This window comes from Parasteatoda tepidariorum, chromosome 2 (genome assembly GCF_982258835.1).
Source record: "Parasteatoda tepidariorum strain Cologne lab strain chromosome 2, Ptep-v5.0, whole genome shotgun sequence".
Classification (NCBI taxonomy): domain Eukaryota; kingdom Metazoa; phylum Arthropoda; class Arachnida; order Araneae; family Theridiidae; genus Parasteatoda; species Parasteatoda tepidariorum.
The window spans coordinates 127,942,242-127,968,830 of record NC_141756.1 but is presented as its reverse complement, the minus strand read 5'-3'; the positions used below and the strand labels follow the sequence as shown (position 1 = coordinate 127,968,830).

The 26,589-nt window shown below is 35.3% G+C and overlaps 1 protein-coding gene across 1 annotated transcript in view; it reads left to right on the top strand.

Moving 5' to 3' along the window:
* The window catches only part of LOC107438912 (uncharacterized), a 103,187-nt gene that overhangs the window by 61,538 nt on the left and 15,060 nt on the right, over window positions 1–26,589 (top strand). The window contains exons 3-8 of the mRNA XM_043052865.3: window positions 1,003–1,107; window positions 2,032–2,136; window positions 3,397–3,483; window positions 7,516–19,965; window positions 21,716–22,111; window positions 26,453–26,515. Coding sequence (XP_042908799.3) covers window positions 1,003–1,107; window positions 2,032–2,136; window positions 3,397–3,483; window positions 7,516–19,965; window positions 21,716–22,111; window positions 26,453–26,515 — 13,206 coding nt within the window. The remainder of the gene's footprint in view (window positions 1–1,002; window positions 1,108–2,031; window positions 2,137–3,396; window positions 3,484–7,515; window positions 19,966–21,715; window positions 22,112–26,452; window positions 26,516–26,589) is intronic.

Below are 26,589 nucleotides of genomic sequence, written 5' to 3'. Positions count from 1 at the left end.
ACTATACAGCTTAATTGTTTTTACACGGCTGAAACCGGTTTACACTTGATTATGTTCGTGTATCAAATGATCAGCATTATAATGCAATACATTAAAAAATAAATACACATGGGAAGTATATAAGAAATCTCTTGAATTAAAACCCATGACATGTATGTTTAAATATAAAAGTATTTCATATAAACTAGTGTAAAACCATGTCATTATTAAAAAACGACAGCGCATCTAATAATTGGATCTAATTATTACAATATAATACCTGTTATAATAAATATTTTATATTTATATAATGTATCGTCTCATTTATCCCATTGTCGAATTTATATTTTATATCATCTGTTTTAACCAATGGGTGCACGAACGTAAACAAGTGCAAACGGGTTTCAGTCGCTTGAAAACAACAAAGTTGTAGAGTATCACGTGATAATTATTATTTTACTTAGAATGTTATAATGCGTCTAATAATTAGGCTAGGGACTGTACAGTCAGTAAACAATTATTGTATTTTTTGAGTTTGTCCAAGTGTTGTAATAAAACTAGTAGTTGCGGAATGTGCTGTCAAAATCGAGTGTTTTATGTGCTTAACAATTAACCGTGAAAGATATTTTAATTTGAGTATGTTTATAATAAAAAACGTCATTTGTTCACGATCATATCGTGTAAATATGGAAAACAGTTTGTTACCGTAAGTCTTAAAACTCAAAGTGTTAACGGATAGGCTTTCGCGGATTTTGAAAAAGTTTCTGAAGAAACTTTCTGAAGGTTCTGATCGTAATTTATTTTAAATTTTTTTTAAATAAAAATTTCAATAACGCGTGATTTAGTGAATAAAATATTTAAAATGATGTTTATGATTATGTGATACATCGACCGAAACAATGAATAAAAACTTTTTGTATTTATTTACACATGTGGATCACTTTATGGTTTACAAAACCTGTTGTTATAGTGTGTTGTGATTTCAAAAAGGAATGAATTGATTTTCTGTTTTCTCAATTTTAGAATGTAAAATCGGGGAAGAATTTCAGTGCCAAACTATACATCAGTGTATTCCGAACGAAAGATTCCACGATGGGTGGCCAGACTGCGACGATGGATCAGACGAAGGTTAGTTATTCTTATCATTCATTCGATTTTAAATTAAGAGAATACAAAATTTTAAATGACGAGGATTTTTAAATAAATTTGCATTTAGAAATTCCAATTTAATTTCATTAACAAAATTAAAAAATCAAATGTTGGAAGGATCATGAACAACCACCATTCCAATGTAGGAATTGGGACTGATGTAGGATGGTACAAGAAAAGAAAAAAAAATCGAAAATTGTTTTGATTCCTGAGAACCAACAAGCACTCCCATCATGGGAAATGTATAGTCGGAAATCATCATGAACTATCACGGATCATCAAGGATTGTGTGTCCATGAGAGTGTAAATTCTCTTGAGGATAAATCATCATAGTAACATTTTCCATCATGGTGCGATGAAAGTTTGTTGGAGTATCAAAACCGCGTCATGGAATGATGTTGGATGATCATGATGACCATCCAATGCTGTTGGACCATCAGGAATCTCACTGAAACCAAACATAAACCATCGAAGTGTTTTGATGGAACCATCCAGAATTTTGTCTTGGGATGTAAATGACAGAGAGAGAGAGCCATTGACAACTGTGCCTTCGTTTATCATCGAGTCTATTAGTTATAAACACAGAACGTATCGATTCCGCTATTTATAATCACAGAAATTCAAGAAGCCTTTACACCACTTTAACCTCATCCACCTTTCCAACTCGAAAAATGGTCTTAAAAATCAAGTTGATTTTTGGTTAGAATATTCTTTTTATGAATCAATTTAAATTCCATAAACATTTTAACATAATATTGCTTAAAAAAAGTGGTCTTATGGCCATTCGCGGTAAATGAATTTTGCAATAAAAAAAAAGCTTATGAAGTTTCCCAGTGACGCTGAATGTTATGTACTCTTCAAAATTCAAATTATGTAGCTTAAAATGTTTTTATTTACTTTCAGAATGCAGCCGAGGTCAGCACCGTTGCCGGTGTGGGTTACCCCACTGCATAGATGGACATAGGGTCAAAGATGGTGTCAAGGACTGTATCGATGGGTCGGACGAAGGTAAGAAAGACTTAAAATAAATCAAAGACCTGTTTTCCTTTTAAATATTCATTAGACAGAATAAATAAGAAGTTCCGTTAGATTTAAATTAAATGAGTACCATTTTGGAAATCTTCATGGGATGAAGTTTAAGGGTTTCCTAAACGGGACAAACACGAATTTGCGAACCTTTATTTGCTGATGAATAGATTGCTTGAATTTTTTATACACTGACTAAACAAAAGAGCAAAGTTAAAAGTAATTATGCAAATTTTAAAAAAGCTTTTCAATCCAAATTATGTTGTCCTCTCTTAATTTAAATTAATCTTTAAAAAATATTTTTAATGTCAACTTGCCTAAATCTGTTATATAAATGCTTTTTAATCAACTACTTATCTTGAAATTACTTTTTATCTGTCACAATTCCTGCATCCATAACATATTTTTCAAAATCATTTATTCCTGCCATTTACTTAAGTCATTCACTTTAAACAAATTACAAAATTATTAAAAGTGGATATATTTCTTAAATTTTATTTGATGCTCCCTATTGTTGGGAACTCTATGATGAACAACAGCAAGGAATTCGGAGATTCTCCCATTTGAAGACGGATTCATTTGATTTTTGTTGCGCTTCCGAGACTTATCTGAACCGGGATTGAATATCATTTTTCGGATAGTTTTCTGGAATTTTCTACAGGTCCTTTCAGAAACCCTATGTAAAGAGGGCATTTTTTGTGGGTCTATAAGCCTCCACAATGTAACGAAGCCATACTAAGAGATACTGTACTTTACCGTTGTTGACGTATGCCTGTTGAGGCAGGGGGATGCGATTGTTCTTGTTTTCCAGTGGCGCCATCTATGACCCAGATTTCGACTTCTGCCATACGTCAGTCACGCCCGTTTATAGGGCTGACCCATTCATTCATCCACAGATCGTAATTTTGACCTGAATCCGAGAAAGATCCATTTCCAATCCAGTATACCCCGAGGTATTGATTTGTTATGGGAACATGGAGGACTTTGCGACTCGACTGATTTAGCTTGCATCAGTCACCATTTTACTACACGGGGAGTCTTCGGCCGGCGGGGTTCGAACACAGGAACTCTCGGACATGAGCCCAGCGCCCTACCGACCAGGCTATCCCATGCTTCTGTACTTTACTGTTTGTCTCTTATGAATGTTCATCTTAAAACATAATTCATGACTGTAAAACATTCAAAATTATGAAAATAGTTATTTGTCGGAAGTGAGGTTAATACTACACTCTTCCATTGCAGAAGATGCATTGAATAAAACATGCCCAGATGAAAATAGACTACAAGATCTTATGGCCATGGAAAAACGAAGGAAGAAAAGACAAATAGGTTAGTTTCATTTTTGATAAACATTAAACACCCATTTTATTTCAATTTTTTTTTATAAAACAAAAATAATACTGTTATAGTTTAATAATATCAACTTTTATCATGGTTATTATTTCCATTAAATTCCAAAATAAATAATTATTTAAACGCAGTCTGAATAGAATAAAAAAAGATTTTAAAATGTTGAATTTCATTTTTGCCCTCTTTTAATATTTTTGTTTCAGTTAAGGGGATACGATGCAATTCAATAACTGTAAATAGAGATTTAATCTTAAAAGGCGATTTAATTACAACATCATTAAAGATGCGATTTAATTTAATTACTAGAGTTAGACGGCTCAGGGGATAGAGCGTTCGCCTTCCAATAAGGTGAACCGGGTTCGAATCCCAGCGATGGCTGGTCGATATGAATGCGCTTTCACCGACCACAATCTAGTCGTGAAATATCATCAGCTGCAGACGGATCAAGTCCCTTTACCGTCAGGTTAACCATGGGAGGTTCTCGTGGTCGTCCTCTCCATGTGAAGCAAATGCGGGTTAGTTCACTCAAAAAGTCTTCCACGAAGGCAAATATGTCTCCCAATACTTGATCCAGGAGTTCTCTTGTCTTCTGGAGTTGGGTTCAAAATGACAAGGCTACGGAGTTGAACATTTGAAGTCGTACACCCAAAAAATGGGTCGGCTGTTCAACGACGGTTATAAAATAATATTTAATAATGATATAATAATATTTAATAAATTCTATATACTAAATATAAATAATAAATCAATTTAAAAAATATATAAATCTATCTATAAAATAATATTTCATAAAATCTATAATATTTAATAATGACAGTTAAATATGCGATCACAAAAAACTAATTTAATTTAATAACCGTAATTATTGAGAAAGGTGATCACTGCTTAGATGTCAAATTTAATAATTGTGATTTTTTAATAGTGCTATCCTTAAAATGCACTTTATGACCTTTTAATATTTTGGTGTACAGTGCGCAAAATAGAAAACGGCCACTCTGAATAATTCTTGATCTAATAAACGGATCTTCGCGTTCTAGGGCCCAATCTTAATGTTTGTTATCTGAGAAATATTGTCACAAGAGCAATCACAGAGTTTGAACCCATTAATGTTAATTTACTTTTTGCGTATTTCACCATAACTCGAGAACTTTTTAAACGAATCGAAAAGTACTTTTTCTCCACATAAATATATCTAAAGATAATTTCATGCAAAGTATATCTTTTAGTATATATCTATTATTTTATTTAATAATAGTTGAAAAAAATTTGAAATGTAAGGTATACAATTTTTATATCATTTTAAAGAATGCCATTTTAAATGACAAAATACAAACTTTGAAAGAAATGGATCGACTAGTTGCTGAGAAATCAAATTCTAAAAATGACGTATTTTTGAAATTCGAATCTTCAAAAACAATTCGGCCAATTTTGCACAAATTTTGCTTTTTGCCGCGTAAAATTACATTCTTTAACGGGACGTAAATTTTTTTGGCTACTATTAAATGGAATAATATATATTTACTGAAAGTTATTTTTTTTAAAATTTTCTTTTGTTAAACGAATTTTATAATTGTTTGCAAAAATTGTTCGATTCTTTTAAAATGTTCTCGAGACAAGGCGAAAAACGTAAAAAATAAAATTAACATTTAGAATTTCAAACTTTGGACTGACCTCTCGACTAAAAAATCAGGGCCCTCAGAATGCTTCTACACCCTATATTTTGGTGGTCAGAAATTCGAATCAGACAAAAAAAAAGTTATGTTTATTCAGAAAAAAATACGTTGTTGTATATGATTTTGTAACTTAAAATATCGTCTACACTAATTAACACGTTGAATGTCAAGCTTATTTAACATGGCTTGCCCGCCTGGCCAAAATGATTTTCTCAGTATGTATTGCATTCATTTCTTCAAACCATTTTGGTAACGATAATAATATAAAAAAAATTAAAAGCATTAGAAATTTACTCGAATTATGTGTTTCTAATAATCTTAGCTTTGCCGGTCACCGGTGACCCCCCGTGGCACTACGAACAAACTCAGAGCAGGTGACCGATGATCCCCATGGAATTCAACGTGTTAATTGCGATCCCATCAAAAGATATTTTGAGTGATCCGTTTATTTGTTGCGCTCTACATTAATGGCGACAAGATATTAAGCAACTCGATGCAGCTGCTTCATTATTAGATTCTCTCGCATTTAATATTTTTTTCTAGTTTTTACAATATATCTGTAAATTTTGGGAATAACAAAGTTTACGTAAAGTTACACAAGAAATTATTAAGAAAAATCTTAACCTTTTTACAAAATTGCATTCTTTAACTTCTTACAAAAAAATAGTTTTGACCTTGGCTATTTTTTGAGCTACTTTTTACAAGAACCTGAATTACGTAATCTTCAAAATTAGAATAATTCACTAAAATTTTATTGAACCTATTATTTAATGAATTATAGTCCCTGGCCAAACTATTAGACGCACATTAAAATTCTATGTAAAATCTTAATTATCAGGGGATACTCTATACAGCTTTATTGTTTTTACGTGACTAGTGTTTTAATAATGACATGTTTTGCACGAGTGTATAGGCATTACTTTTATATTTAAACATACATGTAATGGGTTTTTATTCCGAAGATTTTTATATACTTCCTATCTGTATCTATTTTTAACATACTTCATTACAATATTAACCCATTGACACACTCTCGTAAACAAGTGCAAACCGGTTTCGTAAAAACAATACAGATGTATAGAGTATCCCCTGATTAACATATTCTATAGAATCTTAGAGTGCGTCTAATAATTTGGTCAGGGACTGTGTTTTGTTTCACTGCATACGTAAAACAAGATAAAATTGTACTTATATTAGTTTACATATTGTACTTATGTATTGTATTTTTATTTGTGTATTATGCTAATAATGTGCTTCTTTAGTTGCTTAATGTGTGTTTCTCTCTATGCCCATTACAGCGCTTGCATCTAATGCTTTCATATAATGACTATAGCCTATAGCTTTATTGCTCGGAAACAGATCATGGATTCAAACATCACCTCACCAAACATTATCATTCGAATTTTAATAGTATATTTGAGACACTACTCCAAAACCACATTTTATACAACAATACTTATAAGGCCACTAAATCGGAGAATTTACTTTTTTTATTACTTATTTTATATTAAACACATTTTAAACTCGGGTATTTTTGATGGTGACATTTTAACTGGGATGCGATGCATAAACAATTAAAATACATAACATAAATTCGAAAATTGATTTTTCTGTGACACTCAATTACGAAATGTTTTTGAACCCAAACTCGATCTTATAAATATGATACAGATTTCGTTGCGCAATATCACAAACATACACTATTCTCAAAACACGAGAGACTATAAGGAACAGGAGTTCACGCTTAATTTCTTCTCTTGAAAATGAACAAGAATATTTCTATAACGATTTACAGTGTTCAAGCAAAAAGTTAAATTCCCCATAATGTGAACTTACCAAATGTGGTAACTACAGTAACCACTTGCATTTAATTAGCAGTGATTTCGCATTTGCATTTATTTCTACAGTATAACTCTAATTCAAGTTTCTTGAGTTACCTTACCTTACAAACAAATGTATCAACTAAAAAGATGCAGACTCATAACTTAAAAAATGCTGTCTACGACTAAAGCTTCAGAAATAATAAATGCTTTTTAAGCGTATGAAAGGGGAGAAGAAACTATTAATGTACATAAAAAAAAGAAGAAATCGTAAAAGAAGAAATTGCTTACATAATTCAAGTGACATTGTTGAAATTCTAAACTTCTTTCGATAAAAGAGAAAGGAATAGAATTTCGACTTGCTTTTAACCTGCTTTCAGCTGAATGTGTGCTTTCGCGCCAAGAACAGCTTCTTCCATAAGCTTCAAGATAAGCAAATGCTTTTGTGATTGGCAGCTTTACAATGCATATTTTCATTTTTAACTTATACTATGTTGTTTTCAAATATTTGAGTATAGATAACCCCTTGGAAGAAGGCATGAAAATAGAAGACAACTGGAAAGACTATTCTAGTCCATCTGCAAGAATGATTTCGGACAAATATCGTAAGAAACAATTTCCTTACATCATACAGAGCAAGAGACTACATCTGCCTACAAAAGAATTATTGGATAATACGAATAGTCAGAGAGTCTCATCAAGAAATGCATACAGAGTAGGTACAGAAACGGAATCATACGGATCCCTCGTGTCAGGAAATATCTATCAAACGGCTGTCAGCGAACCCGTGTCTATTATTCCGACATCGACTTTTACTTTAATAAAATTCGATCACGAATTGCCCAAGAAAATCATCCATAAAAAAACGGAGCAACAAATGCGAAAAAATGTGTATTCCAAACAGCATTTGAGTGACATAATGCAGAAAATTGTTTTTTTATATCAAAACGATTCTCAAAAATTTAATGAAAAAAAGAAAGAAGGAATCGCTCATAGGAAATTGTTGTCCGTCACAAGCAAGGAGGGTGATTTTAAAAACTACCGAGTCAAAAAATCTGTATCGACAGTTGATATAAGTCACATTACTTTAGCTTCACAAGTTCACACGACTGGTATTATACTGTCGACCACAGGAACTGACGTCATGGAGGGTCGAACTACGGCATGGACTACGATTGTCGAAGGTACGTACGTTAAGGGAACATATGCTCACATTATACATAGTACTTCACGCATTTTCTTCACAGTTGAAAAAACAAAGACTACCGATTTTATTACTCCAACAAGTGTTTCAAGAATCGATGAGCTAGCAACACCCACTTTTGCATCCTCACCAATCTATGAAACAACTGATTCTGTCTCAATATCTAACGAACACTCTTTTTCCGACGTAGAAAGTGAAGCTTTTGACGGTAAACCACAAGTAAAGCCAACTCCAGTCCTACATTCAACCCTTCTGAACTCAGAGACTCCTGATACTTCTTCCAGTAAAAAAGAGTTTCATTTATTAGATCCGTCCATTTCCGTTATTGAGGAAAATACATTAATACAAATGAGTTCAGCTTCTAATGGCGATAGCTTGGATGCACTTTCGAAAGTATTTACAGAAAGTGAATCAATAGGTACTATCGCTTCAGAGAACGAAATGGTTCAAGCAGAGAAAGACATGTCTTCAAATGATTCTTTGACACGGGGAAATATTGCCTCAGACACTGAAATGACGCATCTAAAGAAAAGTATTGCTCCAAATAATGAAATGATGAAAACTGATAAGCCTGTCACTTCGAACAATAAAATGATGCAAACAGAGAAAAGTATCACTCCAAACAATGAAACTGTCCATTCCAAAGAGGATGCTCTTTTACAAAACATTGTAGGGAGAATGGCAAAAACAGAGAGCACCACTATGGACTATGGTTTGAACACAAATGATAGCGATTCCAAAACAGGATTAAATCTTCAGACAGTAAAAGTATTAACAGATGAGACAAAATCGAATGATCACAAAGATGAAAATATTCTTCTTGAAACTATTGCTTCTCCATTGCCTGTAGAAGTTTTTAGTTCCCTTAAAATTCTTGAGGATGAAAATCTAGACAGTAAAAGTATTAATGATAAGTACAGCTCAGGGAAAGTGTTATTAAATAACAGCCCAATTGGAGAATCTGTGTCCATTAGCATACCTGATTCACAAACTTCAACTACAGTCATGAATACTCTTGCTGAAAATGACACATCTGTCATATCAGTAACGGAAACTACAAATTCCTTATCAACTTCTAAAATCACAGGTAGCTTACCTGACGATAGAAATAACATTGCCATTGCGAATACTAAATCTGATAGTGTATCCACTGCAAGCAATCTAAACCTCGAATCTTCCTTCGGCTTTACGTTCGAAACGCTTGTTCCTCAGAAAGTGTCTGATACACCAGTTTTCTTAATGCCAAGTATAGAATCTGACACTGCTCATACATCTCCTCCTCTTGAATCCTTAAATGCAAACCCTTCACCTATAACGACATCAGCTGATTCAAATGAGCCTGAAGCTGTCTCAAATGAGCCTGAAGCTGTCTCAAATGAGCCTGAATCCAGGAAGAGGAGAGATGTTCCAACTTTAGTGACTGTTCTCAATCCGGAGGGACGAATCATTTCTACCGACGCCCGAGTTTATTTAACTCCTCACTACACCACCTACACTTATTTCACAACAATCCTAAAACCAGGGGGAGGTACACAAATCCAAAGTAGTTTGGAAGTGGAAACCGTTTATCCTTCTGATCGATCTGATGACGACCAGCCGTGTTGCGGTGGTCACGTTCACGGCGACGGAAGAGAGGGCGTATACGTCACACATTATCCAAAGATACCCTCAACGCATGATCATCATATAGAGACTGTCCCTTATGACCTTGAAAGAGCGAGTGAAATAACACACAGAACTACCTACACATATTACACAACTAGATTTAGGGGAGGTACGTCGTTTGTTGAAACTCGCAAAGAAACTGAAACCAATGTGACACCGATACCGTCCGCAGGGCGGTATTCACCGTTTGAAATCGGTACATATTATGAACCAGACGATGAAGAATTGTATCCTCACCACACGGAAGCCCCGCATATTGTTGGACCTCATGATATGACTCATAGAACTACGTATACTTATTTTACTACCAGATTTAGGAATGGCTCGCCGATAGTTGAAACCAGAAGAGAAACCGATACAAACGTTACCCCTATCCCAACGATACACAGACACGGCGGTGTTTTGTACACTCAAAACGAAAGATTCCCCGTTTATTCCCAACCAATCGATCCCAATTTGTACAAGCCTGACAGAGTGACGCACAGAACGACGTACACGTATCACACGACGAGGTTCCGTGACGGTGTACCGATTGTGAACACTAGAAAAGAGACGGAAACTAATGTGACTCCCATACCTACCTATGCCAGGTCTACCCCCTTGCAGAGAACAAGATTAATTCCGAGTAGGGTGATTACCCGTCCTGTTGAAAGAACGGCTATTTCTTACGACGATCACCCTCATCACGATCATTACGACCCTTATATCACGCACCGAACGACTTATACATATTATACAACTAAACTCAGGGGAGGCGATGTGCATGTAGATACGAGGTACGTGACCGAAACCAACCTGACGCCAAATCCAGCACTCCCCGTCAATCATGGTGTAACATCACTCTACAATCGACCTCACTATGACGATTTCAATGTAGATCAGTGTCCCAGTTGCAGAGGACAAGGTAGAACAAGAGTTCCTCCACCAAGTGACCGGACCGTCGTTCTGGGTCACGACCGAGTGGTCAGACCGAGCACTGCCACACACCTCACTACATACACCTATGCGACCACAACACTGGCGAGAGGAGATTTACCAGTTGTGAGAACGAGAGAACATACAGTCACCGAGGTGTACTCTGACGTAGTCCTCCCTACTTTGAAATTTGGAGACAGAATACGAGCTAAGAGAGATGACAGGAGAAATATTCGAATTGCAAACAGGCAGGACAGACGAATCGTATACGATGATGTGAGGGAACCGCAAAATGTACCAGACTCCAAGCGATTTCAAAAGAATTTCAACGACCCACATGACAATCATAAAATAACACCAACACGCATCACTTATTATTCAACTTTTACGTATTTTACGACAGAACTGGGTGGTTCAGTTCCTATTGTCAGAACGAGAGAGCACACGGTGACGGAAATTCTTTCCGATGTTATCGTACCGACAGTACGAAATCCTATTTCTAGGACAACGCATTCACGAGCGAAAAGAAATTTTGTAGAAACACATTCTAGAAAACTCTTGAGTGTGGAAGCAGATGAGGAAGAAACTACATCTTCCAACATTACGACTGCTGCAACAGGAAACGCTACAAATTCTCTTTCCGATGTCGAAATAAATACAGATCGCTCATTTACTAATTTGAACACGATTTTGAACACTCCAGTAGAAAGTGTCGCAAATACAGTTAATGATACTGTAATAAGCACCGAAAGTTCTCATTTAAAAGAGTTTCCCAATATTTTAATAAATCAACCAGAAAGCACTACATTTACAATTTATGATGCTGAAATAAATACGGATAGCTCATTTATTAATTTCAACACGTTTTTTAACATTTCGAGCACTCAACCAGAAAGTGTCACAAATAAAGTTAATGATACTGCAATAAGTACCGAAAGCTCTGATTCAAAAGAATTTCCAAACATTTTAATGGATCAACCAGAAAACACTACAACTTCAATTTCTGACACTGAAATGAATAACGGAGGCACACTTTCTAATTCGAAAGAACAAGCACTTTTCAATACCCCAAGCACTCCATTTGAAACTAATACAACTGAGGGTTTCAGAAATTTAAATTTTGAAGGTCTAACGCTTAGTAATGCACCGATTGCTGAAAATGAGGGGAGCATTCCTGGAATGACTCAGAATGAAACAGTTAAAATAACTGCTGTAACAGAACCTACAACTGTTGAGGGTTTTAATGAAACTATAGTTTATCCGTCAGATATCCTGGTTTCTTCTATCGAAACATTGACTCATTCCATTAATACCGTAAGTTCAAATCTCAAAACGGATATTGAATCAAAAAACAGTGCAAAAAGTCTTAACGCGATAGGGAATTTTGAACAGAAGACACCGCACTTGCAAGTTTCATCATCTGCAATGACAGATAGATTAAAAACTGAAACTTCAGAAAACAATTCGGTCAGTGCAGATTTGATATCAAGTCATAGCATCGACAGAAAGTTGTCACACACCTGGACACGAAATCAAAGTGCGGATACAGATCCTAGTAAACTCAGTCCTACAGAAACATACAAGTTTTCACCAAAGCTTGACGACATTGACCTGACCGCAGACGGAGCTGAGATGATTTATTCGTCACGCGCGCCACCCTCTACCTATTTCACAACCTACACTTATTACGCAACCATTTTGAGACCGGGTGGTCAAAGAGAAATAGAAACGAAAACAAAAGTCGTCTCCTCCACACTCTATGATCCAGCTTATGCTCCGGCTCATCAAAAGAGTGAAAATATATTGAGGGCAAAAGAGGGAAGGAAATGTTGCGATTCAGAATTCATACGACCCACAAGAGCTTACGACTTGAGAGCTGACAGCGCAGTTGTAAGAACTTATTCTGCCATTCCAAATTATCGTTCTAATCAACCCTATAAACCATCGTTTGCTGATAAAGTGCGGGGACCCTTCTATGACACACCTACTAAATCTGATTGCCCATCCTGCAATTATAGAAGAAGAAACAATTATAATAATGATTTTCGCAATAAGAAACCTGACCAATACATAGCTCGGACTCCCTACTTAACAAGCATTCCAGTATTTAATCCTGCAACGTACAAAAAACTTCCCGAAAAGACAACAAACGCGGTTTTTTACCCCGGAGAAGGCATTACACCGACAGCAGTAACATTTTATTCTACTTATACGTACTTCACAACGGAACTTAAAGAGGGCTCACCCTACATAAGAAGTCGAGAACACACAGTAACAGAGATATTGACAGATGTTATTGTACCAACAGTATCACGTGTACTCCATCAAAGCTCAGCTTCCCCTTACAGAAGAAATAAGCGACATATCAGTGAAAAACTCTTCAAAAGAAAACTGAAAAGCTTTTTCAAGAGAAAACTTTTAAGCTCAAATGAAGAAGACTCTGTTGCTAACAATAGCAATGATTTAAATTTTTTGAACCGACATGAACGCGCAATTCCTATTACCCATTATACAACCCATACATACTATAAAACTTCACTGAAGCCAGGTAATAAGAAGGAAATTGAGTCTAGTACTAAAATAATTTCATCTGTGTATTACAATAAAATACAACCTACCGGAACACTTAAAGCGTATAATACTCCTTCAGTGAGACGCGATACAATTCGTCGACAAGAACAACAGAATCAAAACAGTGCTTCACGCTTTCAAAAACCATATTATTTATTACCGACACAAAGGCGACTTAACGTGACACCTCATCACGGACTCAATAAAAACGATAAAATAAAACCCAACTTCTTAAAAGATTACGAAAAGAAGCATAACGTTATGGAGACTCATATACCCATGCAGCCATCCATGGTAACTTTCTATTCAACCTATACTTATTTCACAACGGAGTTAGCAGGTGGGCATCCTGTCATAAAAAGTCGAGAGCATACTGTAACTGAAATATTAAGTGACGTCATAGTCCCGACAGTTGTCAAGTTAAGACGCAGTGAATCCATCCATTCGACACCTGTGCAGCAAAATAGGGTTGCTAAAACTGCAGAAAATTCTTTTTTTCATAGAAGACTTTTGTCTCTGAATGATTCGCTTGATTTGGAAGCCAAAATGAATGATGAAAATGAAACTAACGAGGAAAAAGCATCAGAAGACAATTTGAATGATTTAAAAAAGAACAAATTTAACAATTTTTCAAGCACAGAAAACTCCTCAACAAAATTCGAAGATGACGCATTTCTTAACAGCGCTCAATACAGTAAAGCTTACGCTGCTTACTTGAAATATTTACAGTCTTCGAACTTCAAAATTTCAAAGCAAGAGGATCGCACAAATTTTGAAATATTAAATCTCGTTTCTCAACCAGATTCTACTTTCAAAAGCTCCATTACTCACAAATATTCTGTCCCGAAAGTAACAGCTACAGTAAGCGCATCCTCATCCGAGTCCCAGAATGAGGAAATAATTTTGTTCGCTACATCCACAGTAAAGCGCAACGGCCGAATGACCAAGTACACAACCACGATATACGGAACCTACGTCAATGGCGTTTATGCCCAGAGAGCAAAATCGAACTCAGACATCGTTCCCATGACGACAGATATAGATATATCAGTCACCGCGCCACTGCAACCCATCACCCCGTCTCGACTTTCGGGACTTGTGCAAAGCGTGGTGTCACGTAAAGTTCGTGGTCCGGTCGCAGTTCACCTCACCACGGAAATTCATGGCGTATTTATTGGAAATGCTTATGCTCAGACAGCCAGGGTGTTCACCAGTTCTCAACCTCTTTCTTCCACGAGAGAACCTTTCAGTTTTAAGCTAGCGCCCATCGCTGCGACATCTACTTCGGGAGTGAGAAAAACCGGCCTCTTGTCATCAAGAATAGTGAGGAGCAAAATAGAAGGATCTACGACATTGTTATTTGTATCAGAAATTTACGGCACGCATATTGGAGGTGCATATGCTCACCTGGGCACGTACACAACGCGTACCATAACTCCTTCCTCCACTTCTTCCATAGAACCGTCATCAACAAGTCTGTCAACGTTTCACATTGATGATTTGACAACAGGTCTTGTAACAGCCTCTGTAAGTGATAGAATTATGAATGAAACGACCATACGATATCACTTTGAAGTATATGGAACTTACTTAGACGGAACATACGCTCATGTTCCTAGCATTTCTACCGAAACTCTTCAGGTAACCAATTATTTAACTCTTCAATCGAATTCATCCATTATTACTAATTCACTTTCAATACCTGACAAAAGTCTGAAAATTGAATTCATGGAAGAAGCCTCTACAGGAGAAGAGGTAATAAATGGAGCTCGAGACATTTTCGAAAAATTCAACGATCGGAAGATGAAAGAAAATACCGCAAATATTTCACCAACCCCAAAATTTGAAATTCTATCGATATTTTCAACCGATGTCATAGTCTCTTCAACACATGCTGAAAGCAATGCAAATAGTTCTTCTTTTGCTGAAACAAACAGTGCAGACTGGAGCAAAATAGAAGTAGGCTTTGATGCTGAATTTCCCGAGGAACATTTTTTGTATGAAAATCTCCTGTCAAGCACTTTTCCCCATCAGATGACACCCATACTGCTACCAGAAGCTTTAAGAACATCATTTTCTCCTGATACGCTCCATCACCTCCAGAAAAGGAGCTATCCCGACATTCAAAGCTCATTTCTAGACTCTACTGCTTCTCTCAAAAAGCCGTACGACTGCTCCAATTCTATAATGACGAATCCCTTACCAGATTCTGACTTCACTGAACCGTTTGCTACGTCTAGTCATTTTAAAAGTGATCTTTCTAAATCAAAGCATCAAATGAAATTAAACATCAACAAAACAACCATTTTTAAAAAGAGAAAAAATACAAAACACGTTGTTCCAATAAAAGAGCAGGATCCCAGTAGCAGGAAGAAACGATCTGCGTCTAGAAGCCTTAACAGACGCTTCGGTTCAACTCCTTCTTCTTCGACCAGTTTTCGGAGATTCGGAGGTACCAATACAGCGTCCACTACTCGAGGATTCCGCAGCAGTGCAAGATCTTCCGCTACTTACAGCAAGCCATCAAAAAGTCTGCCATCTTTTCTATCAAGAGGTTTGAGATCTTCATCAACGAGTAGGCTAAGTACTTCCTCCATAAAACCTACTTCATCCAGCAGCTACAAATCCTTAATGGTAAGAACGCATAAGTTTGGAAAAAAAGAGCCAGAGGAAGTACTTAAAGATGATGATGTTGACTTTGACGCAAGTGAAACTCTTACTGATTTAGTCACTGAGGAGACATTTCAATCAAAACCTTTACCGAAATTTCGTTTAAATCGACCTTCTAAAGTGCAAAAGAATAATCATTCTTCTCTTAAGGCTGATCGTTCGAGGTCAAAATCTCGAATAATGTCGATCAGAACATCTTCTACATTGAACAGGTTTCGATCGTCCACTAAGAACAACTATATTAGTTCGAATAAACGTAAAACCAACAGTCGACCCCCTAGCAGTAGAGAAGTGACACCTACTATGACCGATACACCGGATAGCACCTCTACCAAAAGACGTTTTACATTGACCACAACGTTTTCGCTCAGCTTAAATCCGACAGCAAGCTTTCTATTATCGAATGAAGGAGATTCCGAAATTTTGAATAATGTTCAGGAAGATACTTCAGTTAAGAAGCGTAAAAACAGAAAACACAATTCTAATTCAAATTTCGGAAGTTTACGGAAAAGTAATTTCCAGGCAGGGTTTGAAAATGAGGAGAACGAAGTTCAACCAAGAGTATTACCTCTTCCGGTGTTTGGAAGATCCAGAGGAACAACGCGACCACCCAAATTTGATCCAAGGACCATAAAATCTTCTGCCACATCCACTACCACGCAGTTTTCTTCTGACCCCGACATACAACCTACTCCAGTATTTTTCGATTCATCCACATCCCAAGAATTAGTTGGCCCCATAACAGTTACGGAAAAGTTTACTACAACAAAAACTCTACCTGTCCATTTAGGTTTGCGCACTTCGTTTGCAACGATCACCACAACAGGATATTCAACAAGTACAATTCAAACAGAAGATCTAACGAAATACACTATTGGTGGCATCACTAAAACGTTGTTATCAGCAGTTACAAATTTCCCAGACGCAAATTTGCCCCCTGACCAACAATTTACGGTTGTGACTGAAATATTACTAACGACGACAACTATTGAAACAACTTCATTAGTTGCCATTAAAATGGGTTACGGTACTCGAACAGAAAATATTGTGAACAGGCAAATCATGACCATTCTAGCTACACAAACTAACACACTTCTGGAAGATAAGACCCCACTATCTCAAATCCCACCACAATATCCATATTTCCCCAACCCATTCGCTCCCTCTGTTCAAAACAACGGGTTTTCTTTATCTCTTTCCGAAAACTCTTTCGTTTCAACACAAACAGTAACATCGACCACTGTACTCCCAATTTTTCTGAATGGAAAATCTATTCTCACTACTCTTACAAGTACTACTTTAAGCGAAACCACATTAGTCAAAACAGCCACAGTCAAAGTTCCGCAACTTCCGACGGCCCATCCTTTTGTTTTCCCCCAACCTGTCTTTATTTTACCATCGGTCACCACGGACGTCACTGTCCGGTTTACAGCCCCGGACGGGGAGGTTTTTTCTATAGTAACAACCATAACAGTACCTCTCGCCATAAATGGTCACACAAGATTCGCCCGAAGTATCCACGACATAAACTCTACACAAGTTCTTGACATTTCAGAAACTAACTTTATTCGTCCTAGTGTCGCTCCCTATTTTAAAGAAAGAGAGGATGACGATAGTCTACCGGTTGAGTTTTCTAGTCATTTAAAAAATACACCATCTCAAAGTAGCTTCCCCGATGAAAGCAAAATAATTAATAACGAACGACTTTCGCCCCACAATTCAAAACAATTACAAAGAAATGAGTATGTTAAAGATGAGTTGCATATTCGCAATCCACTTGAACTTACTTCATTGGATTCAGTAACTTTTAAATCTAGGAAATTACTCCAGGTAGATGATACTGAGGATGATGCAGGCGAAAATGCGTATAGAGAGCCATACACAGAAAGTGAACCTCCTACCGATGCATATAGGGTTGATACTTTTCATATTACAGGTCCCAGATTCAACGATGATCGGCCGATACCATCTGTAAGGGTCATACCCACAAGACGGGCTTATATTCGTAGAATAAAGCCTGAGACGTCAAGAAATCAGCCAATGGATAGATTGAGTGACGAATATTATGCGAGAAGTAATCTACAAAATTTTCCCAGAAATGTTCCAGACTCCGATTTTTACCCGGGCAGGAGATTTCCCAATGAAAACTTCGGAAGTGTGCGTGGCTACCCAAACAATATGATACTTCCACCTCCTCAGGATTTTCCGGTGGTGAATAACTTTGCTCCCATAAGAGGAGCGCAGTACTTTTCTCCTAACAGGCCAAATTCACCGTTCGAACCTCCGTTTACGGGAAGCGAAAATATACGACCTCCCCAAAACTTCGAAGCAGTTAGAACAAACAGACCAGCTGACACATTTGGCAGGGTTAGAAACCCATCGAGTATTCCCACAACTGAAAGTGGTCTTAGAGCTCAAGCAGACGGGTTTGATACACTACGTCACTTGCCTAGTTATTCTCCAACTCGCGAAAGTGTACGAGGGAATGGCGAAAATGCAGACGACAGCGTGCCTACAACTACAGCTTCCGAAGAAAGCAGAGATGAGCCAGAGACAACCAGTTCCCCACGAAGAGTCATTCGACTACGAAGACCGGGAGGAGTTCAACTAAACCGATCGCCACCACCCCCTCCAAGACAGAATTTAAACAGGAAGCCAATCATAAATTCTCTGGCAGAAATTGAAGATACTTCGGACTCAAAAAATGGACGCACCAGAGCAAGAGGTCCAGCGATCACTACCCACAACGATGAAAGAAGGCCCAATAGGATAAGGGGCAACGATATCACAAGTCCACAACCTTCAAATGTCGCTGCTTTGCCCTTAACATATTATACAACTTTCACGTACATGACAACATTCCTAAATGGTCCTTCTACGGCCTATTCTACGAGGGAGGCTGTTGTATCAAACGTTGCCACTGAGACACTCAATCCACACATTGTAGGTCTTATTCGAACAAGGGGAGGGTTCACGTCCCAAACTGGAATTCCAACAGCTGTTCCCCTGGGATCTACGGCTAAAGGTGCCACCACAACTATAGTTAACTTAGCCTCCAGAGTGCAGCTGTACAATAGTGATGTTTATTATGGTCGATCTACTCTTCCGGAAAATAACCACAACGAAAATAGTTTTTCAAATTCAATATCCAGTAGCACCGTTCAAGTGAGTGACATAGCCACTCTGCCTAAGACATACTACACCTTGTTTACTTACTACTATACTCTGAAGGACAATGACAAAAGCACACACTCCCAAAGGTCCGAGACGCTTTCAAACATCGATAGCCAAACAGAACCGTTTGTGACCCAAGATTTTTCAAGCACTATTGACGGAAATGGTATATTAACTTTGAAACCTGACAAGAAGATCGTTAATTTAGGACTCAGAACAGCCCAAGGAACGACAACAGAAGTCAATCTCGAGCTGCAAACGCTAGTCAAGTTCGACAACGTCCGAAATGCCGTGGTAGAGAGAGGAAGTATCACTCCCACTTTGGTTGAGATCATGCCATCAGAGACTGACGCTGTCTATAACAACTATTTGGAGCCTGGTGACGCTGAGGTACAAGATCAACAGACCTACCCTCAGACGGTAGCCATTCAACCGTCTTTCTCTTCTTCTGTCGGATCCCAGAAGCTTTCATCGAGTGACCAATCAACACCGGAAATACCGGGGAACAGCCGCTTGCTAAGGACTCAGTCTCTGAGGGGACCTTTGAGAATTGCAACGACAGTTCTTCAGAGGCCTGGAAACCTCAGAACATTCGTGCCTCGACCGGGAGTGCGAGTACGCGTTAAACCTCTGAACTCTGCGGATAGCTCTCCTGAAACGGATGATGATGACAGCGCAACCAGTCCCGACTTCACCACAGAAGAGATGGGTGATGATGAGTCGTCTACTGAATCAGATATTGAATCAGTCACTGAAAGCGGCAGCCAAGGTAAGTTATTTGTATTATACTTGTAGCAAATTTAAACTACTCGAATTTAAACTACTTAGTTTATTTTTTATTGCCAAATGAACCGCTTCCATTACCTATTTTTTTTTTAAATGCAAAAAATCAACATATTTTTTTCTTTCATTAATAAATACAAGGAACTAAAACAAAGCATCATATACAAATTATAAATTGAAATTTTAATACTTTCATGTGTAAAAAGTATTTAATTGACCATCAGTGTACTATCCCACATGATCTCGGGCAAATAAAAAAAAAAGTTAACTATGAGTCTTTGTATGTGTTCACATCTTCATCATCTGAAAAATCATCTGCATTACTTTCAATTTCGCTCGCGAACTCCATTTTTTAATTCTTTTTTCTTCTATGAAAATTTATCAGACATGGTATATACAATGCTACAAAACTCGTCTGCAGTCCAAAACATAGCAAAACTCCCAAACAAATAAAAGCATAACTTCAAATCACAGCAGATCATTATTTATTTTTTGCTTTGCTTCCGGCCGAGTAAAAACGTAATAAAACTAAAGATATTGACGAATTCTGCTATGCCCGAATTTACTCGGGGTTATAAATGTTTGCAATATATGCATACCCGAGTTAACTCGGGTAATCAGGGAAGCGGTTTGCATCGATAATGCATCATAATAATCAATACATTGCAGAGACACAAAAATATGTAGTGTAGGTCACAAATGAATATTGAAAAAAAACGTTATCAAATTCTGAAGAATCATAATAGAAGCTTTGTTTAGAATTTAGAAAGAAAAAAAAATCTAGGACCAAAAATTCAAATGATTTCTTCTCGTTCATTAATTTTTATTATCTGTATTTTTGATTTTATTTCTCAACTTTAAAATGTATAGCGACACCTTTTCTTACTCGTGTATATTTTGAATTTATAAAAACAGCGAATCCTTTTAATAACAAAAAGGTTTTGCTGTTTTCAACACTAAAAATACCCTTTTAACCAAAAAGTTTCATTATTTTGATTCAAGCAGGTCTCAGAAGAAGAGAAAAAAACAACATGCATCAAATATAATTCTTTTTCATTTTAATGATGAAAATGCTTTTCTTTTATAATTTAAAAAAAAAAATCAGGTCTTCAGGTTGCTCCATTTAAAATGTGTCACAATATCATTTAGAAATTATTATGAATTAATCACTTCTCTGATTATCCCGAATTTGTCAATACGTTCTGTTTTATCACGTTTTTATTCGGCCGGAAGCAAAACAAAAGAATAATCTGCTGTGATCGGAAGTTTGCCAATTTTTGTTTGGGAGTTTTGTTGTTTGTGGGAGTGCAGACGCGTTTTGCACCATTGTATATACGATGATGGTGGATGAATTTATATAGAAGAAAGAGTAAAAAAAAATGGCTCTCGAGAGCGAAAATGAAAGTGAGGCAGATGATTTTTCAGATGATGAAGATGTGAACATATTCAAGGAATAATATTTAATTTTTTCATTTGTCCGAGATCATTTGGGATAGTACACTGATAGTAAATTAAATATTTTTTACACATGAAAAAATTTAAATGTCAGCTTAAGACTTGTGTATTATGTTTTGTTTCAATTCCTTGTATTTATTAAAGAAATAAAAAAAAAATATGCCGATTTTTCTTCTCATAAAATTTGGTAAGGAAAGCGGTTATTACGAATTAATTAGTTTCTTTTCTAAGCTTAAAAAAAATAACTTTTAGAATGTAACTATTTTTGTATTTTATATTAGAATTTGGTGGTAGGAAACGTCTTAAAATAACTATCCGCCGATCCCCTGGAGCTGTATCAAGAACCACCAGAACACGGCCTCGCTTCTACGTGGTCACAAAAACAGCTGAGCGTGGTTCGCAGAGAGCTTCAAAACGACCCGTCAAAATCAGCCGGATACACACTTCAGAAATGACGATGACATCAGTTCCGGTTGTGTTTGGGCTCAGCACCACCTACAGAAATGCACTTCTGACCTCTCTGGACACTCCGGAGGAAATGTCCGTCCAGCCGAGCAAGACAGTCATTTTCACTTACTTCACGACCACGACCTACACCGTTCCCTACACGGTGGACGGGAAATCCACCTTCACGACCCTGGAAGAAACGAACTCCAGATATGTCACAGAAACACTTGGTGAGGAAATCCTTATGTGTTTTTTCTGAAAAAATCCTTGGCATAAGTTATTAGAAGCACTATTAAGATTCTATTATGGTGATACAATATAACAGCTTTAGTGTTCTTTCTGTTTGCACTTGTTTACGTTAGTGTAATCGATGGCTTAAATGAGACGATATTTAATATAAATTCGACGATACATTATATAAATATAGAATATTTACTATGTCAGGTATTATATTAGTATAGTATAATAATTGGATATAATATAGCCTACGTCACAGGTTGTGTTGTTCCTACTAAATTTAACCCATGAACGGCATTTTCTGCGAGCCTAACTTCAAGCCACAAATAAACAAACGAAGTGTTCGATCGTTTAAATAGCTGCTCGCCAGATTTTATTGCATTATAAAGAAAAGTTATCGAAACTAAATAAACAACAAGAACTAAAACAAATAACAACAACTACTAATAACAATAACTAAATAAACAACAACTAAATTCCATTCGTTTAGCATTGCGTCATATGTTGTTCCTACTAAATCGAAGTAGTTGTGTTTTTTTCATATTATACCCAATTAGACCAAACTATGAGATGCACTGTAGCGTTTCAATAATGATATGATTTGCACGAGTTTATAGGCAATACTTTTATATTTAAACATACACGTAATGGGTTTTTTTATTCAGGAGATTTTTTATAGACTTCCTATTTGTATTTATTTTTAACGTATTGCATTACAATGTTAACCCATTGATACAGGAGAGTAAACAAATGCAAACCTGTTTCATCCGAATATAACCAATAAAGCTGTATAGTATCATCTGATAATTATATTTTACATGGAATCTTAGAGTGCATCTAATTATATGTCCAGGCACTGTATATTATAAATGCATATGTTCATTGTATCAGGACAAAATATATCTATGCTTGTACAGTGGGCAAAAAAAAAACGGAACACCCTGAATATTTTCTAATTTAATGATCGGATCTTCACGATCTAGGACTCAATCGTAACGGGTTAAGGGGCTGACCTCAAACATGCTAATTAATAAGTTCAGATGATATTTTAAATAACGAAATCAGGCACAAAAATGTGCTTTCTCTGAATAAACATACCTTTTTTTTTGTTTTGACGGATTCGGATTTCTGACATCCCAAAATATAGGGGGTAGCCGTAATTAGGGAAATATGACCCCAATAGTTTGGTTAGGGGAGCTGCCCAAAGCTTGGATACCTTATTGCTAATTTTACTTTTTTCGCATTTCGCGCCATATCTCGAGAACTTTTCAAGCGAACATTTTGCCATGTGAAATTATATTCTTTAAAATGCTTTAAAAATATTTATACCTTACAATTCAAAAATGTTTTGACCGATATTAAGTAAAATGATAATAATGACAATTTATCAAAAGTGAATTTTGCATGTACAATTGTGTGTAAAACTTTTTTAATTCCTTTAAAAGTTTCTAGAGATATGGCGAAATACGCAAAAAGTATAATTAACATGAAAGGGTTTAAACTTAGGACCGCTCTCCTTATTTCCCAGATGACAGCTACCCCCTATGGTTTGGGGGTGGGAAATTTAAATACGTCAAAAAATAGGTATGTTTATTCGACAAAGTACTTTTTTGTGTCGGGTTTCGTAACTATCGTTTTCCTTAATTAATTTTTTATGCAATTTTAAAGTGTATCATTTTACGTGGCAAAATACAAAATTTGAGCGACATCGGTTGAATAGTTCTTGATAAATCTATTTCTAAATAAACGATTTCTTTAAAATTCGATTTCTCAGAAACTATTCAACCAATCCCTTTTATTTGGGGAGTCAGAAAACAAATTCCCTCGAAAAGAAGCATGTTTATTAAAAGAAATCGTTCCGATATCCGATACTTAGATCAAAATAATCGATCCGGTAATCGAATGAAGATCCGATAATCGATCGAATCATGAGATCAAAATTAAAAAGGGTGATCCAATTTTTATTTGAGCATTGTATATGCATACATTGCATCATACATTAGTAAATTGTATTTTAATATGTGCGTACATGCTATGAATATAAATATATATATATATATATATATATATATATATATATATATATATATATATATATATATATATATATATATATATATATATATATATATATATATATATATATGTATAAGTTCAAAATGAAGAATAAAGCAAAGAAAAATTATAGACACTTGAAAAAAGGGGGGAAATAATAAGTAAAAAAATAACAAACAGCAGTTTTTATGAAATAAAATAAAAATTAAAAAAAGGATGAAATTTTATTTAAAAAACCGGAAAAAAAAAGATTTAATCTTCTCATCAGCCCACACGATTACATCCGCAAAACAGAGTGCTTTCTGATATTGTATCAATAAAGCCTAAGCAAAATATATTAATACAAAAGTGTGAGGAGCACTCAAAAATTTTTTTATAAAAATTACAACAAATAAAATAGAATACAAAAAGCAAAAATAACATGTAAAAACAGAAAATAAAATAAAATAAAAAGAAAAAACAATAATAAAAATGGACTATAAAGCGAGTAGCGAAATCTGATAAACTTACATGGACGGGAATTTTTCAAGAATGATTTTAAAAATTTTTCGCAGAAAGATTGCCAGATTACAAAATATGAAAACAAAAGCGCAAATTGAGTGTAACAAGAGGGTTTTAAAGTGTCGTTCTTACTGCACTGCTGAAGTGATTTGTTATGCTGTGCATTGATTTGTTAGTTACCAAGGATGCGCCCGAAATGGATGTGCGCAAGGTAATATTATACTGGATAGTTTTAAAAATTGACCAAAAAAAGTTTTAGAAAATAGATGTTTATTTAAGAAAAAATATAAAATAGAAAAGAGAAACATAAATTGCCTGTTTTGCAAATAATTTTAGCCACCGATTAGCACATGGAAAAATTATATAAATTATCAAAGAAAAAAATTTTAATAGATAATTTTAACACGGATTTGCCCGAAATGGATTTGCACATGGAAAAATTGTATAGATTAACAAAGGAAATTATTTAGTAAAGGAATTTTTAGTAAATAATTTTAACCACGGATTTGCTCGAAATAGATTTGCACATGGAAAAATTATACAAATTAACAAAGAAATTATTCAGTAAATAATTTTGGCAATGGATTTACCCGAAATGGATTTGCACATGGGAAAATTATAAAAATTAACAACAAAAAAAATGTTTAGTAAATATATCCACAAAAATATACGATTAATTCAATGATTTTATATAAAATTTTATTACTTTAGTTGGGTATCCATTGTTTTTTATCAAATTTTGAAAGAGTTTATCGATTTGTTTTTTGCATAAATAAATATTACTACATATTCTTTTAATTCTGTTCATTTCATTAAAAGTGGTATTTAAATAGATGCTCCTAGAAACATTAGAATTCCAAGTAATTAGTTTATTAATATTAAAATTAAAATCATTTCTTTTATCGTATAAATCAACAAGGCAGATATTTTCAACTTTTGTAATACCCAAATCCAAAAAATTGAAATTAATATTATCATCATGATTACGAAGTAAGATTAATTCCTCAGGGTATATATCACTCAATAAAATAGTGAAATCTTGGAATTTAAAGATAATTAAGTCATCAATATATCTGAAAGCAAATTTAATACTAAGTCTTATTGTTTTTCTTAACTTTCTTCGTGTTTTCTTGTATTTATGTATTTATTATTATACATGAGTACATACTGTATTTAGATGCAGTATGCTATCGTAATTACTAGTAATCGCATCATTTGATTATAATCGCAATTATTTGTAATCATATGAAAACACTGGTTTATGACACCCCTATTGACAATGCTGAGGAGCTGGTTGCAAGAATTGCAGTAGCTGCCGGAGAAATTCGAGATATGCCTGGAGTATTGTAGAATGTTCGGTTGTCCATGCGCCGGAGATGTGCGTTGTAGCCGGTGGCAGAAATTTCGAACACTTACATTGACCCATGTACCTTATGCTTTTTTCGATGTATTATTAAAACGATTTTTCACTTACGGTCTCTTTTCTTTATGGTGCTTCTGTGCACATCGCTGCTTCAGAAAAGCATTTCCGACCCCTCATTGCTATATGATTTCGAGTTGTCAGGATATATATATATATATATATATATATATATATATATATATATATATATATATATATATATATATATATATATATATATATATATATATATATATATATATATATATATATATATATATATATATATATATAAACATAATGATAAGTGTGCCGGATTATTAAATTTTTGTTAGCTGATTGTGAAACCTTATGAGTCTGATCTATTCATTTTTAGAACCTGATGCAGATTTATCGTTCATCACAACTCCAACTCTGAATGAAGAAGCATTGCTTACCAGTAAGTATATTTCATTGCACTCTATCATTTTATATTCTTTTTTTCTATGTAAATTCAGCAACCATCGTATATAC